The 18,273-nt window shown below is 37.2% G+C and overlaps 1 protein-coding gene across 10 annotated transcripts in view; it reads right to left on the bottom strand.

The window, feature by feature from the left end:
- The window catches only part of Fam13a (family with sequence similarity 13 member A), a 324,922-nt gene that overhangs the window by 32,118 nt on the left and 274,531 nt on the right, over positions 1-18,273 (bottom strand). For all 10 annotated transcript variants that reach the window (XM_021261074.2, XM_021261071.2, XM_021261073.2 and 7 more), the window contains 3 exons: positions 13,441-13,627; positions 4,859-4,935; positions 4,478-4,520 (listed from right to left, as the gene is read on the bottom strand). In XM_021261074.2, coding sequence (XP_021116733.2) covers positions 4,478-4,520; positions 4,859-4,935; positions 13,441-13,627 — 307 coding nt within the window. The remainder of the gene's footprint in view (positions 1-4,477; positions 4,521-4,858; positions 4,936-13,440; positions 13,628-18,273) is intronic.

The following is an 18,273-nucleotide window of genomic DNA, read 5'->3' as shown; positions in this document are numbered from 1 at the left end:
TTGTTTTATTTATTTGAAACAAGGTCTCACTATGTATCCCAGCCTGGTCTCAGACTTGTGGTTATCCTTCTGCCTCAGCCTCTTGAGTGCTGGGATCACCAGTATGTGCCACCATATTTCGTTATTTGGTGAATTTTTATTCCATTCCTTTTCCTTCCCTGCAGAAAATATGGATTAGTGCCCTAACAGCTAAAAGAGCCAGGAATGATGGGATTCAAGAGTATGCTGGATAATGCAATTTGCATAGGAAAAAACCCACAGTGTTAACCATGTGGAACCATAAACATTTACTTTTTGGCCTGACAATAAATGAAAATGGACATTCCAAACTCATGTGAACTGCAAAGGGCCAGTAGTCTTTGACAATTATCGATGGAGACATTTCAGAAATCTTCTTCTCAGGGCAAATAAAAACTTGCACTTGGATCTTGTGATAATTAATTTAATTCTCAGTCTTGATTAGACAGCCTCCACTTTTCCTACTCTCCTTTCTTTCTCTCCTCCTTTCTCTCTCTTTTCTCCTCCCTCCCTTCCTTTTTTTTTCTTTGAAGCAAAATTTATAAAAGGGAAATAATCTGTTTATGATGAATGTCTTGTTTGTTATCAAAGGTATGCTTCTAAGCACTCTTAAGCAATGGGCTTAGAAGCATAAAGAATGTAAAAATATCTTGAAAGAATTTAACACTTCACTGACCATATAATTCTGACAAAATGAGCTTGAACAGATAACATAATACCTTCAGAAGCAGTTAATAATTCTTACTTGTTTTGCTTCCTTGACAAAGAGGTTCGTTGTAAGGTTATTGCTTGAATATTCTAGATATTATGTGAAACATAAAATATTTTCACAGTAGAAAATACATTAGAAGGCACTGAAGAGTAAGGTATAAACTCAACTTCAGGCAGAATTCTGAAAATGACTTTTCTATGATATCTTTTAGAATCTAGGTGTTGCTAGCTATAGAAGTGACTTCTCTTCTAGATTCCAGCAGTTGTTAAAAAGAGTTCACAAACTAAAGGACAAACACTCGGGTTTCCATGAGCCCAGGGAGCATGCGCTAGGCTCTTTCTTTTTATCTCATTTCATGAAGCCGGACACCATGTTTCACTGACACACCAGCCATTCCAAAACCTCCCAAAGAAACTGTACTTTCACTTGTGGCACTTTTGAAACGACTCTGAACTTTTCTTTTTCATTGAAATGTGTCATTAAACAAATTTAAATCCTAACCACATAAAAAATAGAAATGGGTCGCTCTCAATGGCCAATTCCCATCTGAGAGCTCAACACATCCTCTTTTCAGCTAAGATTAGTTGCATAATTACAAGAAACTAAAAAGGCATAACAAAAAAGGGATAAGTTCACATTCACTTTCAACACATGCCTTCAAACAAAATACAGTGAAAGTTGCACCCTGATTATTTAAAAAAATTAATATCAGCTTTGAAGGCCAGTTCCTCCTCTAATGGGAACAATAACCACAATAGGAAAAAAAAAAATCCCACCTGTCCCCAGGGGCTGTCATTTTCTTCGTAATCTTAAATGAATCTGGGAGTTTACAAGAACTTTAAAGGACAGTGTTAATGATAACAAAATCTGTCTTAATGGAAAAAAAAATTGGAAAAACTACTATACCCATTCATGTGAACATGTAAACTGTGGCATCTCAATCTGATGCTGTAGGAGACTTGAAACAAAATAAATACTAATTAAATAGAATTCTGGAAAGGGTAACCAGAATCTAGACTTATTTTTCAACTCTGAAATTGAGGGATTATTGCTGTTTTACCAGAAAAACAGATTACTATTTGGATAGTATGATAAGTTTTAGGAAGGGCTATATGTATTAAAAAGTAAGAAATTACAACACACTCAATTAAGGCAAAGAGCTTTAAAAATGAAAAACAGACCTTTTCACAGTCTTTCCTGAATAACAAAATATATTTCAGTGAAAGTAATGCAAGCCCTCATGATAGAAATAATCCCAATCTTGTGGAGTGAGGTCTTTTTTTATTTTTTTTTTTGGTGTAGCTGTGATGGGAAATTGATTTGAAAAGCTAAGTGTGGATTCTAACTCACCTTGTAATTTTATCTCCTAACTGAAATGGTCAGGATGGCAATGATTATTAATGCCAAATGCTTTGGGAATGCTGGCCATGATCAGGCACTGATTGGTGGCTGCACATGGGTGATACATGTAAGAATAGCACCTGGCACATGGAAGAGGATTTGAGATTCTTTCCCCATGATTCATCCATTGTCATGGAAGCTGTCCACAGAAAGGCCTAGGTAAACTGAGTTCAGCACGAATTTAGTTTGGGTGTTACCTGGAATTCATGAGTTAATGCTATGGAGTTCATCCACAAAAGTCACTCTATTCCCTTTATGTCATAAAAGATAACAAGCATAAAAAGGAAGAACTGAGAAGACCTCCCCAGGAAGCTGGTAAAGTGATATTCTTTAAAATAAAGTTCAGTGGCATGATGAATAGGTGCCTGCTGTGTGCAGAGGAAGATGGCAGAGAAAAGATAAGGGAAAAAAATTAACAACATCCAAAAAACTATCATGAGGAAACAGGCTCTTTTAAAAAGACACTTAGAGACAAGGAAAGCATGTCAGCTTGGGGCCAGGGTCCCCAGGAAGGAAGCATAAATGAGTTGGAAATAAGAGATGAAAGAATTGGCTCTGAAGCTGAGCAATCAGAAAGAGGTAGCATTTCCTTCCCATTATCTAGGATAAAGAAGTATACATGACAAGAATTGAATAGGAAATGTAAGGAGTCTACAGTATAAGCATGTTTGTGTATATGGGGGGTGGTCATTGAGTTCCAGTAATTTTATGCAAAATTTAATGTGAGCATGCAGTTTCCTGGAAAGGGAGTCCATAGCTTTCAGGGTCTTGTTTGTTTGTAGTGCTGGAGACTGGATCCAGGGCCTTATTCATGCTAGACAAGGGCTCTACCACTGAGTGACACCCCAGCCCCAGCATTCAGATGACTCATCTGGTAGACTGTAAAACTCCACAGGAGCAGGGACTGTGACTGTCATCAAACTCTTGGTCTTAACACAGAATTTGTACACAGTGGAAGATAATACATGTTGCTGACTAAATCCATCAGTAAATTAACTATGCAAGTGTACCACAAAAACGAAGAGTCAAGCTGGCCCTGGTGGTGTATGCCTGTAATCCCAGCACTTGGGAGGCTGAGGCAGGAGGAGTGGTGCAAGTTCAAGGCCAGCCTGAACTACACAGTGAATTCAGGGCCAGCCTGAACTACAAAGGGAGACCCTGCCTCAAAACAACAACAACAACAACAAAGAAAAACAAAAAACAAACAAAAAACTCCCGAAGAGTCATTTTAGAGCAATAGTTCTCTAATAATTAATATATTAAAAAGTCAGAATTTTAAGAATAGGTTGATAAAAGCTTTTAGTTCTTGCAAAAAAATGAACCTGTTATGAGATTCAAGCTAGGGTTGGTAGCATTTGGAAGAGTTAGATTAAACCTACATACATGAACTAAAAATGAGGCCCAGCATGCTGAATGGAAGCAAGGGAGACCAAATACTTGGATCCATGTGGTGATGCCCCAGAGGACCAGTCGAGAGCCAGGAAAGTAAGTGAAACTTGAAAATATAGATGATGCAGGAGGTTTATTTTTTCTCTATTGTTTACTTGAACAGAGACACAAAACTGAGATATTGAATTGGATTAAATAACTCAAACAGAATTTGTTAATTTGAAAATTAATGAGAAAATCCTTGTGTTATGGTTTAGATAAAAATTGTCCCCCAAAAGGGTGGTTGGATCATCAGGAGCTCTACTCCTCAGTGGATTCATCCATAGACGGGTTCATAGCTGAATGTGCTGTCTGGGGGTGGGGCCTGGCTGGGGTGGTCATGAAGGTGCCCTGGAAGGGTGTATCTCCTCCACTGCTCCTCCCTTCTCTCTCTGCTTCCTGGCCACCATGATGTGAAGAGCTGTCCTCCACCCAGAAGCCCCACCATGCCCTTTCTGCCTTGAAGCCAGCAAATTATGGACCGAATCTTCTAAAACTATGAGCCAAAATAAACCTCTTCTCCTTTAAGTTGGGGGTGAGGTATTTTGTCCCAGTGATAAGGAAGGTGACTGAGACACCCTATGAAAGATCCCTTAAAACTCACTACTTAACATAGTTTAATCATTTAAAAATATGCACCAAATCATGGAAATATCATGGAAAACAGCACCTTTGGCTTTTTGTTTTATTCAATGGAAAATCTAAAAAGAAATCCCCACGCTATTAAAGTTTATCTTGACAAGCAAATACAACTTCAAAAGCAAACTTCTCAAGGAATCTTTAGATGTTGGTATTTGCCTTTCTATCCAGACACAGTCCTATCACTCTATTGTTCCTAAGGCCAGGCTAGTGACATTTCACACACACTCAAGAATGTAGGGACAGCCCCTCACAGCCACACATTTGTTAGTTACTCACCTCATTATGCTGGGTGTCTCCACCATCTTTTTCATTTTCTGTGCTATAAACAACAGCAACCATAACAAAATATCACCAAGTGTCCATTTTTATGACAATGCCTTTCATCCATTCATATAACAACTTGGTTTATTTTAAAAGTGGGCTAATAGCTCTAAACTCCTTATAAAATTCAAAAACAAAACAAAAAAAACTAGAAGCACAAACGTGATTATTTGCCTTGTAGATTTCTATTCTAAGTATTTTCCTTACCATAAAATAATCAACATACAGTCCTTAAATTCCATTCTTTTTGGTTTTTATAACCCACGTTGCATTAAATGAAAATAGTAATCTTGTCATACCCTTGGAATGAATGTAAGGAGAAAATTCTAAAATTACCTTTCTTCAGACATCAGTTCAACATCATCAACTCCAGTCCTGTCATTTGATTGTACGGAACTGAAACTTTCCATATTCTGTAACAGAACAATTATTAGTTGCTTAATGGCCTGGTAAGAAACATGCAACAGCAGACTCTTTTTTCTAAAGTAAAAAAGAAAAAAAAAAATCAGGTAACTGTAGATATAAACTAATTATAGTCCTCACATTTCCATCTTTGTTAAAACAAGTAAAATTATGACAGTTTATTATTTTGTTTAAAGTTGCACATTGATTTTTATCATCCCTTTAACAAAGACAGCTGACAGCATCAAGGAAATGGCCATTGTTCCCATAATGTCTCCACTAGGTAGTATGCACATTTGACAGCTAAACAGAACCAAACTCGATCATCAGAGAATCAGGATGGCTTAGAACTAGAACTGAGGAATATAAATCTTGAATCTAATCAGAAATTGACATAACATTTATTACTCATAATCTTTGTAGAATACAGCCAATATGATCTAGAAAAAGCATATATAGCTTATATCTAAGTTGTAAAACTATTCACAGAAAGAAATGAAAGTAATTTAAAATCCTTTCTGCAATATTTAATGTATATTTTTGTATTAGCAAGGGTGTACAAAATATAAATAGAAAACTTACTTGAAGAGTATATATATATATATTTTTAAGAGTATATGTTTTAGGCCAACAAAGTAGGCTTAATGTTTGTAAGGTTTTTTAGACTGCCTCTGTGAATTCAGCCAATGTTTTCTAAAAGTAATGCAGGTGATTAAGCACAGAATGAGTAATTCATCCTCATGAAGGAAGAGTATATTTGTAAATTCAGCAGACTCAAAACATGGCTGGGCCGGGAATTTAGCTCAGTGGTTCCGCCACCTGCCTCACAAGTGCAAGGACTTGAATTCGATCCCCGGTACAAAAAAAAAAATGGCTGCCTTCAAAATTTGAACCTGAATTTCACTAAACTCAGAGATTCACATTCAGAAGGATGCTAGGTACAATCCACTTACCGTGTGTCATTAAAATAAATAAAGAACACACATTTACCTGCACATTAATAACCTACCATTACGAAAACACTCTAAAAAGTCACAAGAATCCCATGAAATTGGCATGTATAAAAATCTCCATAAAATAAAGATGTATCACAGTTAGAAGCTAATCTTTGGCTTGGTAGGTGAATTAACTATTTTCCATTTATGTTGGTCCGGGTAACTTGTCTGGAATCCTCAGTTTGACACCCTGGGCTCCACCAAAGAATGGAAGAAAGGGAGACAGCACAATGTAATAGTTGACAGAGGCTTTGGGGTCAGAATGATTGGCTTTGACTTCTGGCTCCATCAACTGCCAATTCTATGATTCCACTTGAGTCTCAGTTTCCTTAAATGGAGGTGGCAACACTACTTGCCACAGGCTTATTATGAGGATTAAGCAAAATAATACATGTAAAGCACTGGAGTCATGCCTAGTATACTTAATGCACATTAATTGTTACTACTCTTTCTAAAGGTGTGAAACTTCCAAAGAAAATATTTCACTATTTGTCCACAGGCAAGACAGCCCCAGGAATTTACAAGATAGTATTTGTGTCTGCCCATTAGAATACTAAGCATCAATTTACTCAGAAGACTTGTATACTTAGATAATTTTAGAATGGATCTGAGAAAAAAATTATGACAGTATTCAATTGCATTTACACCTTTAAAGTTTGAGTTAGAAAAGTCTCTTATAACTGGCTTCCATTAAACCAGAGCATAATGGCTCTTATTACCTGAATGTGACCTTCCTGATAAAGGGGGATATATCTGTGACAAAGAATCTTTGTTTGTTCCCATTGGTAATCTTTAATAGATTATCAAAATCTTTAGTGAAAGATCTAGCACAATAGTATTAGGTTTTCCTAAAGCTCAGAAACACAAATTCCTAGGGAAAGCACAATCTTTTCATATCATTTCCAAACAGTGCTGGTGAAATGAATTGTGTATTTAAAATTACAAGTGAATCAGTTTTTTGGAAGAAATAAACATTTTCAGGTTAAAGCTAAGGAAAATTCAGAAAGGTGAGTACAGAAAATAAACCAAAATAGCATTCTACAAATTTAGAGACATTTTAGTTACAAGCTGATAGAAGATTAATTTTTCTCCTAAAAAAAGGAAACAAAATATAATGATACAGATTTTGAGAGTTATTGAATAGTTATGTTATAATAATAGAAAGATTTGCAAAAAAGAACTTTTAAGATGTGAAAATTTTTAGTCAACCTCAAGGGTTAGAATAAGTACTGACTTCATCAACTCCCTCCCCTCTTCTTTTAATGTTTGAACCATGTTTAAGAACTCTTCCAGGCTCTCAGTTTTTACAGATGTAATTTGTAATGGCTGAGTATCAACACTGTGCAATATTCCTCTTAAAAGGTTTTCAGTCATTTCTACTGTCATATTGTTTCTCCACATATGTGAGACTGCTGCATAACCCCGTCTGGAGTACCTCAGCCCTGCCTGAGGCACACAGTGTTCCTTCACTAGCGTTGCTGGGCTGCACCTGTACCTGTCAGGGGCAGGAACACCTGAGTAGGGTGTTAAACCTGGCAAGTCTTCTTGAGTTTTCAGAATGAAACTGACCAAGGTAATGAAGATATGCTATGTTAACGAAACTACTCATTTTCACAGAGCACAAAATGTTTTATGAATTCCCAAATCTATCCTTTGTCTAGGGTTTAGTGAGCAGATAAGACAAAATGATTAATTCCTGACCTTACTGAGATGAGGGAAGGGGAAAATAAAACACACAGGCTAAAACAGCATCGAAACACAGATTGCTTCCCCTGGATGAGAAAGAAGTATACTGCTGCACTTTCATATCTGCTGCAGCTGCTAATGGATTTATACTATGAGGAATTATGTACACAGTGCAATTTGAAGGTTTGGAATGGTTTACTTTTACCAAACTGATTTCTAGGTGTGGTAAAAGAGTAGTCCATTAGTATTTTCATTTTTTAAAGGTAACATAATAGAACTATTACAAAAATGATTTATTGTATTAACTTTTTAAAAATATTTAAATTTTAAAGATATTTTTAAAAATAGCCAAGAAGAACTGGGCACGGTGACTCACACTTGTAATCTCAGCTCTTTCAGAGGCTGAAGCAGGAGGACTGCAACCTTGAGGGAGCCTGGGCAATTAGTCAAACCTTGTCTCAAAATAATAAAATAAAAAGGCCTTCAGGTATAGCTCAGTGGTACAGACCTTGCTTGTATGAGGCTCTAGGTTAAACCCTCAGTACTGAAAAAAAATGCAAAAACTAGATTATGACTTTAATATAATGCAGTGAAATTACTTCTTATAATTTTTAATCAGATAAAGCTTAGTTTACAATCCATAAATTCTGACTCATGTAAGTTCTCCTAGTGACTTTCAAAACACAGATGTAATATGACATTTTATATTTTGATAATTTTGGGGTGTGGAGAAGTAAATGAATTTTAAAATCTACCCCCCTCAATTATAAACGTAACCTTCAAATTTAAAAAAGCAAATGCTATGATAAAGCTAGCTTCTGATTGTAGATACATTTGTAATTCTTCCCCCACCCCACCCCCCTGTGTTGGCATTGAAAGCTAGACTCAAAACCTGTTTGACCACTGACAGGGGTACTTGAAAATGGCTGGAGAAAAAACAAAACCGTCTTCTAAAACTGTAAAATGCTGACAAAGCCTTTATAGAGGACATGGAAAAAATGCCTTCTCTCATTAGACAAACAGGTCAAATTGAAGGCCAGAGCAATGCTGCTAGTCAAAACAGGTTCATTATTTTAACCTTGAGCTCTGAAAAGGAGAATATCTGATATAGTCTCATTAACAAAGAATCAATGGCAGGTTTGAATTCCTTTATTTTCTCCTTTGTACATTTCCATGTGTTATTACTTAAAATTGTATAAGCTAATCCACATTCAAAAGAACTATTGGTATGATAAAAGAGGACCATTACCAGTGGTCCAGCCAAACTGTCTTAGCTTTTCTGAGTAAAGCAGGGGACAAAGCTTTCCTATGAGAGTTCAGGGCAAGGGGAGCAGTGTCTGAGGCAGACAGAATGGCTGGGATCATGGTGATCGTTAGTGTGGTAGTCATGGATTTGGCAAGAGAATACATTTAATACAGGACACATAATTTATAGGATTATTTTATGATATTTACCCAAAAAGTTAAATACAGAGGAGTACAAGAGATTAACTGCACACAGGGTCCCAAAGAATTTAGCCAAGGGCCTGGATCCCACAGCAATGTCCCACACAAGTCCAGCTAAAGGCCTACAGTCCAAGGCAATGTCCTGCTCGAGTCCAGCCAGTGGCCTAGAGCCCATGACAAAGCCACAGCAAGCTTCTCCCAGAAAAAATCAACAGCCCACAATCTTCCCCTCCAGCCCTCTTTTTATGGCTATTAACAATCCTCAAGTGGATCTTCCATGCCCAGACTACACTGATTCAGCTCAGCTGGGCGTTACAAGTTGACCATTAGTTAATCCACCACAGTGAGCAATAAGGGAGAGCCATCTCACACCGACTGTAGCTCAGGACCACTGGCTTCAATGTGGTCTCTTGGTCTCTGCTGGTCATCACAGCCTTGAGGCGCAAGAGGACAAAGTGCCCACTGCAGAGGCTCCACATCTGCAGGAGACTTGTGGAGGGTGTGTCACATCTTCCTCTTTGGCTGTGGGGGAGGCCGGTGAGGTCACTGGGAAGCTCCTGTCTTCAGTTTCTCTTGTTCTCTCTTGAGAATGGCTTTTGCTCCCGTCCCTCTACCAGCTTGCTCCCACTAAGAACATGGTGAGCTCTACCATCCTCTATTCAACCTCTCATCTGACTATCTTTCTCTGTGAGACACTTGGTTATGTGGCTTCTATTTTTTTTTTTGAAACAGGGTCTCGCTATATAGCTCAAGGCTGGCCTTGAACTCACTATGTAGCTCAGGCTGGCTTTGAACTCCTGGCAGTCCTCCTGCCTCAGCCACCCAAGTGCTGGGATTACAGGCATGCGGCATTACACCTGGTCTAGTTATGTGGTTTCTAAAACACCAAATAAACTTCATTTTTCTTCTATTTTTCTATCTGTTTGTTCTTAGGTCTCTTCTGGCTTCTTACCTCCCCATCCTCTCTCCATGGTGGCACACTGCAGGGCCCATGCCCTGGCCACTCTTCTAACCTATACTTGCTCCCCTGTTGTCTTGTCCCTTGTTGTCTCCTCCAAGTATCACCTTAAGTGTCATCTACAATGCTGATCATGTGTGTGTTTGTAGTTCTACGCTCTCTGACACCTCCTCTTAGATGTCTAACAGGCAGCTCTTTCTTTACAGGTCCAAATCTGAATCCAGGATACCATTCCCATCTCCATTAACAGGCAACACTAACCTGCAAAGCCATACACACTTCCATACACATTGTATCAGCTTAGTTCAAACCATTTCAAACCCAGAAATGACAAGCATATCCTAACTGGTCCCCCTGCTCGCCTGCTTTCTGTCAATGCTCCACAAAGCAGTTACACGGAATTTAAGGAAGCCAGACTGCTGTTCCACCCAGAACTCTGCTCGCTTCTTCCTTCTTCTCCCAGAGTAAGGGCAGAGTCTTCCCCATGAGCTGTGAGGCCCTGCTTCAACCTCTCTCCTTCCTCACTGCTTCTTCCCTCTGCTCACTCCGCCTCCGCAGCCCCCCACCCCCACCCCCACCCCCGTGCTGTCTTCATGCTCCATACACTTTCCAGATTCCTCAATGGTGCCTCGGTGCTTGCAGCCCTACATTTCTATCAGTATGGTTTGCTTCCTTGCTTCCTCTGGGTCTTTATCCTCAAATGCCAAATTCTGGGGGAGGTCTTCTCTGACCAATCTACTCAAATTGCATCCTCCCCTTCAAAATTCCTGTCACCATTCTCTGCTTTACTTTTCTTCTAAGAAGTCATCACTATCTCATATCATGTACTTTATGCTTTACTTATTTATTCTAATCACTGTCTGCTTCCCCACTAGAATATAAGTTTCATGAAGGTAGGAATTTTTACCTATTATTCTCACTATTGTATCCCTGAGATATAAAGTATTTTTTGGCACACAGAAGGTATAGAACTATGTATGTGTTTCCCTTCACTTTCTTGGGTTATTCTTTTCTTTCTTTTCGCTATAAAAACAAATGTTTAGCCCAAGCGTAAAGGCCTTGAAATGGGGTTGGAAAAGATTTTGGAGGAGGGTTGGGGAAAGTAAAATTAAATGGTTAAAAATGAGTAGGAAGTTAAGATGCATGACAAGTTTAGGATCTAAATACCAGTCATTGTTATGAATCTTGGCTCTTGTTTTGTGGTTACCTTCAATATTAGATTTTAAAATTCACAGAATATGAGAGTTAGAAAAGATCTTTGAGAATACACAGAGGAGGAAGTTCTTCCTGTGAGTTACGCTGGCAGGGTTTAAGTTATTCATCGCAACAAAGCCAGGGTCCATGGCGCTTTCCTGTGGGAAGCGCAACTGGGCAGCTGAGTGGGGGAAACCTTCACACTCAAAAGACCAGAATGGAAAAGGGCCTCCCAGCCCAGTGCTTTTCAACAGGGTCTCTGTCCATGGTTTTGTCAGTTAAACACATATTCCAAGGGAAAGATGTGTTTTTCCACTTCTATTAACTTTTACCACCTAGCTAACTGAAGATACTATTTCTCGTGGGGAAAAAATTACTGATGGGTTAAGTTCATGGAAAGAGATTCAAAATATACATTTTTTCACGCTGTAAACTTGAGACTTTTAATCAGCATAAATTTCTTTGGCAAATAACCAAGTCATGGGCCAAATAGTTAATGAAATCGGTATCATTTATTTAAAAAGGTACTGTTCAGGGGCTGGGAATATGGGTCAGTATAATATCGACACCCACGCTCAGCATTTGCAAGGCCCTGGGCCTGGGGTTTAATCCCTGGCAGATTGAACAAAACAAAACAAAAACACTAAACTTTTCCCCAGCAGATTGAACAAAACAAAACAAAACAAAACAAAAACACTAAACTTTTCCCCAGCAGATTGAACAAAACAAAACAAAAACACTAAACTTTTCCTAAAAAAGTTAAATCATCAGTTCATCACTGTTAAAATGTAGTTAATGTACAATGATTCCTCCCAAAGGTTAGATTCTTTGAGAATTAATTGCACCAGACAGAAATTTAAGGAGGACGATTATTTCTGACCATTCTAGTTGAACATTTTATTTCTAGAAACAAAATAAGACATTTGGGAGGTAGGGGAAGTCATTCAATTATGTTTTCTCCTAGATTTGCATTTGTGTATACTGTACACAGGGGAAAACTGAGAATTGTTTCTGAGCATGCACAGAAATTGACGGTGGGAAAAAAGATGGCCTATAAGTTGTGCTGAATGTATAGAAAATGCAGCATGGAGCTGAATGAAGACTGGTCAGAGATAAGAGGAGACCAGAGAACCTGCATATCAAACAGTAAAACTGCCTTTTGTTAAGTAAGGTCAACAGTTCATGTTATATTATAAAGTTTATTCTCCATTGTTAATTAAAAAACTAAGAATTGTAAAATTTTGGTTCTCACTTTTCAGACAATTTGAAGGATGAATGTAAAGGAGCGATGACATTAAATAGTTATATGGAACAAATACTGACTGAAACATGGAATTATTTATTGAATTAAACTAAGGTTCGAGTCTGAGACAATAAGTGACTAATGTCTTTTTGTTTCTAATTTGGAAAAAAGTACCTCCACTTTGAGTATAAACTTGAAACTGACCTGAACGTGAAGAGATTTCTGAAGATGAAGACACTTGCTCCTCTTTCCCTATGTGTTTTTCTTTCACTTTGCTATAAATTCATTCATTCATTTTTTAACACATTTATATAGGTAAGAATAAATGGAATGGTGGAAAATAAGAAAAAATGTTAAATAATTTTAATCAAAAAATAAAATGTAAAAATGCTTAGAAAAATATAAAAATCAGACCAATTTAAATAACATGGAAATCAGAGCGTGTGCTGTTCCTTCTTCCTTTGGGAGAATGTCATATTTTTTTAGCATTATTATTATGATTATATTTTTTTCAGTGCCATAGATTGAACCCAGGGACTTTATGCAAGTACTTTAGTGCCGAGCTATACCCAGTGCTCAGCCTTAATTTGTATATTTACTATCACAGTAGGGTATGTTGGCCCATGCCTGTAATCCAGGCTCCTCAGGAGGCTGAGGCAGGATGATCCAAGTTTAAGGCCAGTTTGGACAATTTAGGAAGACCCTGTCTCAAAATAAAAAGGCCTGAGGATGTAACTGTGCTCCCTGGGTTCAATTCTCAGTACCACCAAACAACAAAAAAGAAAAAGGAAGGAAGGAAGGAAGGAAGGAAGGAAGGAAGGAAGGAAGGAATGAAAATACTTAAGTTAGCTCTGAGGTGCCCCAAAACTCATATTCTAAAATTCTGTGAAACTCAAGACTGAAATTACTTTTATTTCCTTTATGAAGCAAGGAAAGGAGAATGCATTTCCTTAACTGGCTACAAGAAAAAAAAATCTGAAAAATATTCACTTACCACAAGACCATCTTGATTTTCATTGAGCTCAGAAAGTTTAGAACTAGATTTTTGACGTTTAGGTTTGCTCCTTTCTCCAATATAATCAGAAGTATTTTCATGTATTTTTTCTACTTCCTGAATATTCAAAATACATTCATCAAGGTTGCTGAAGCCAGAAGGAATATTTTCTTTGTTGATAAGGCCTCTGAAATTGAAGAAAAAACCTTAATTTTATTTTAAAGGATGAAAGGGACTTTCACCCTTTATAATTTTATAATACTGCCACTGTGTCATATCACATGTACAACAGTCCAAGGAATGCCTATCAATGGACAAATGATCAAAATCTTGGTCCAGTGCTGCTCCTGCAGGTGCAAATACAACACATTAGAAGGGATGTTCTTCCTGGGGCAAACTGGCTGTGTTTCCACTGGGGACAGCTTTTGTACTTTAGCAGAAGTAATCTTCATTCACGGTACAAATGCATAATGAGATTTTTCCATTATTCACAACAGATATTAATATATATAATTTCAGTACACAACAAGATTTTAATATTATAAATTAATACAATGTATAGAGAAAAATCTGAAAAAGAAATATGACATCTCCTCTAGAATGGGAACATCCATTTTCCCAAATTCTAGACATTTTAGTAGAGTAAAACACATTAGTATTTAAATCTCACTGAATTAGATAATCTTGGTATATGTAATATCAAGCATTTTAATTGAAAAATGGATTTGTTACTTTCCGAGAATTCCAAGATGTAAGCTTATTAGAAATAGAAATGTCCGGCCGGGAATTTAGCTCAGTGGTTCTGCCGCTTGCCTTGCAAGCACAAGGTCCTGAATTCGATCTCCGGTACCAAAAAAAAACAAACCAAAAAAAGAAATAGAAATGTCATAAATATAGAGTTTAATTCACTTAATATTTTCAAACCTTTTAAAAAGTATTTTAAATATTTCTGTAGGAGGTTTTCACAAAATTAAACTACTTAACAAACTTTTTAAAAAATTAACTATACATTAGTAAAAGTAAGAAAGAAATGGCTTGGTAAGGAAGAAATGAATGGGATTTATTCTCACACACATTATGACTGAGCTAATGTACCACTATACATCCTGAAACTGTATCTTGAAATAAATGAGTTTGAAAGTGCAAAAATAGATACTATATTTTACTGTCAGCTCAACCACATCCCCAAGTGAAAGATAACATTAAATATTTATTCTACAATCTAAATTCATATCCTTAGACTATAATAGAGGTAAAACTAAGAATTAAGTACTATCATAATATTTTCAAAGTTGTACTATCTTTAGTAATTTTTAGCATTATATATTTAATTTGCTCATATTTTCTATAGCTGTTAATATAGAAAATATACATATTTGGTAAAATATATTAAATAGTTATACACATTTATGAGGAATACTCGGGAAACTTACTGAAGACAGGAGGAAAACCTAACCAGGACTAAAACACATACGTGCCTCACACACACTGCTCCCCTCCACGCACCAGACCAGGCTCTCTGTAGATGGCTGCATGGGTTTGGTGTTAAACTAGAAATTCCTTGTTTCACTACTTAAGTTCTATCTTCTTATCACTCTTTATACTTTTTCTAACTAATGACGTATGTGTCAGTTTTAAATGGAGGTTCTTTTTTGCATGAAAGCCTTGATGGATCAAGCTGTATCCTCTCAAAATGCCTATGTTGAAGCCCAGTGTGACTATATTGGGCGACAGAGGACTCAAGGTCAGGTGCAGTCACCAGTGTGGGGCACTCATCTAACAGGAGTTCAGTGCTTCTAAGAAGACAGAGACATCAGGAAAGCAAGTGCACAGGAAAGGCCACATGAGGACACAGCGAGAAGATAGTCATCTGAGAGCCAAGGCAAGTGATCCTACAGAAACCAGCCCTGTGGCACCTTGATCTTGGACTTCCAGCCTCAGGAACTAGGAGAAAATACATTTCTGTTGTTTAAGCCACCCACTCTGTGTATGGTGGCCCAAGTAGATGGATACAGAAGTTAAAAATTTTTTTTGAAAAATCAAATGAAAATGTTTATTTTATAATCATTCAGAATAGCAAATGAATTGCTGGAACACATTCTGTCAAAATAAATATGAAAATTTGACAGTGTAGCTAGCTTATGTGTGGGAATCCTGCTCTTCTCCCCAAGTCTTCTCTTTCTTGTGTATCAGGGTGACTCAGCCGAGTGCTCTATGTTACGGCGGGAACAGAGTGAGTGCATGATTCCTTCCTGCAGCATCTGCCTGTTTCAAGTATATCTGACATCACAGAACTGAATATTAAAGATCTGACCTGACATGGATCTCTGGGCCTCTCGTTTTAATTATCAGGATCTTATTTCTAGCTTTTTTTTTCAGGATTTCATCCACAGTCCTCTCTACATAGTTAATATTCTGACAATATTTAACTATTATTCCTCCAACATAGCATGCTTTCCTTTTTACTTTGCAGTAGGATTTTAATATGATATTGATATACAAATAAACATTTAGATTAATTTTCTATTTCACTGTGTTTTGGGAAATTAAATCATCCTCACTTATTTTTTATTTTTATTTTTATTTTACTCATTAAGTTTATTGGTACATTTTAGGTATACATTATGATCACATTCATCATTGGGAATTTGTACCTGTACATAATATATCTCTGTTCTTATTTTTTCTCATTCCCCTTCCCTCCCTTCAACCCCTCCACTCCTCCCTATTTACAAAAGCTGTGTTTCCATTTTTTTCTTCTTTTTAAAAAATTAGTCTATGTTTTGCATTCTAAAAAATGTCATTATGAATTTCTTCAATCATATGGAAGTAAACAATTTATCACAACAAATTTCCATATACATATCAGATTCCACAATATTTCCCTTGGAAATTATCATTTCCATTGGTAGATGGCATACCTTTAGTTATTTATCAGTACTTGTTTGTAGTATATAATGATTACATTTATCATGGGGAGTTGGTCATGTTCCTAACAGATCTTAGTTCTTCTTTATGTTTTTATCCTCTATCCCATCTTTCCCTCCCTGCTCCCTCCAACTCTTGGCCCCCTTCCCATCTGCAAAAGCTGAATTTCCATCATTTTCCCCTGCAATTATTTTTTAGTCCCTTTCCCCTCCCTCCATCTCTTGTTTCCCCATATATTTGAAAAAGATCTATGTCTCATTTATCTATCTTCTATTTTGCACTCTCTCTCCATATAGATGTATTTTTGATCTTATAGATGTATCATATATATATCATATATATGCTATATAAGAGAAACCATGCGATATTTAAACTTGTGTGTCTTATGTATTTCATTATGGTCTCGAGTTGCATCCATTTACCTATGGATGCCTCAATTTTATCTTTATGGCAGAGTAGTACTCTATTGTGTATAACTACATTTTCTTTTTTCCAGTTGTAGATGGCATTTTTAAAAAATCACTGAATTAAATTGAATTTTTATATGATAGACTGTTTAAACTTTATTTTTATCATAGCAAATAATGAGTATTATTATTTTCTTATAAATTTAAACAAACAGCAAATCATTTGGACCAATGCAAATGATAGTTTCTGTCTTTCTTCACTATTACTTCAAAAATTTGCTGTAATGGTTTTAGTGAGATTTTATTGACACTTTTATCAGACCTGGAGATATAGCGATCATTGGCTTCAAGTTTTTTTTTTTTCCAGTACTAGGGACTGAACTTGGCCTCAAGAATGCTAGGCAAGCTCTCTACCACTGAACTACATCACCAGACTTTTAATTTTTTTTTTTTTTTTTAATTTTGAGACAGGATTTCACTAAGTTGCCCCAGGTTGGGATCGAACTTGTAATCCTCCTTCTTCAGCCTCCTAAGCAGCTGGGATTACAGTAGTATGCCACTGTCCCAGGCAAGGATATTTTTTTAAGTGGTTGTTGCTGTAAGTTGTGAGAGGTAAAACTAATAGATAATAAAACAAACAAATTTCTATTTTTTGAAGCACATTTCAACCACTCCATAAGACTAATAGTTTTGAATAGAATAATACAAAGTCTAGCTTCATCTTTCCTTATTTTTTCATTAGGAGAAGAAATGCAAATCTTAGAGGAATTAATCAATTATGTATAAGCATTTACTATGCAGAGCTCACTTGCTATAAACTATAATAATGATGGCTGACTGTCTCAGAATTTATCTTGCGTTAATGACTCCTGGGGATACCGCAAAGGGCCTTCTAGGTGGCATTTCAAAGTCACTGAAAGGAAGAAGGTTAAAAGAGGAATCTGAGATCAGCCTGGAGGTTCTAGAACATGTTAAAGGGAGGTGAGTGAAAGGCAAAGAACAGAGCTGGAGAGAAACATGTCAGGGAAGGCCAGTAAGAGGTAGAGAGTGCGTAGCACCCTGCTGGAGGGAAAAAGATGGCTGACCTAGGCCAAAGCTGCTCACCAGAAGTGGCAGCTCTGGGCCTGGAGAGATAAGGGCCTTGCTCCCCAAAGACCTGGAGCAGAGAGAAGCTGTTCACCATTGGCTGGGAGCTAAAGGACGATCCAGACACGACTGTGACCCAGCGTGTCAGACTGGGTGGGCTGTGACTCACAAACAGGGGTGGCACACAAAGAGCTCGTGCAAGGGACTTCTGAACTTGAGACCTCACACCCAAGAAAAAGGATGTGGCAAGACTGTGTGTAAGTCACTTCGGCTGCATACAGGAGCATAAAGGAACTCAACACTACTGAAGGGCTTGTACCCCAAGGTCCTCTTATTTAGAGTAACCAGGATGAGTAGTGATGAAACACCTAATTCAAGGGCAAGGCCAGAGGTCCACAGGGACAGTCTGTAA

Source organism: Heterocephalus glaber, unplaced genomic scaffold, assembly GCF_053883595.1.
Source record: "Heterocephalus glaber isolate CG9 unplaced genomic scaffold, H.glaber_assembly_v1.0 deba00001454, whole genome shotgun sequence".
Taxonomy (NCBI): domain Eukaryota; kingdom Metazoa; phylum Chordata; class Mammalia; order Rodentia; family Bathyergidae; genus Heterocephalus; species Heterocephalus glaber.
Note: the sequence above shows the minus strand (reverse complement) of the source record. Positions and strands in the feature narration are given on the sequence as shown.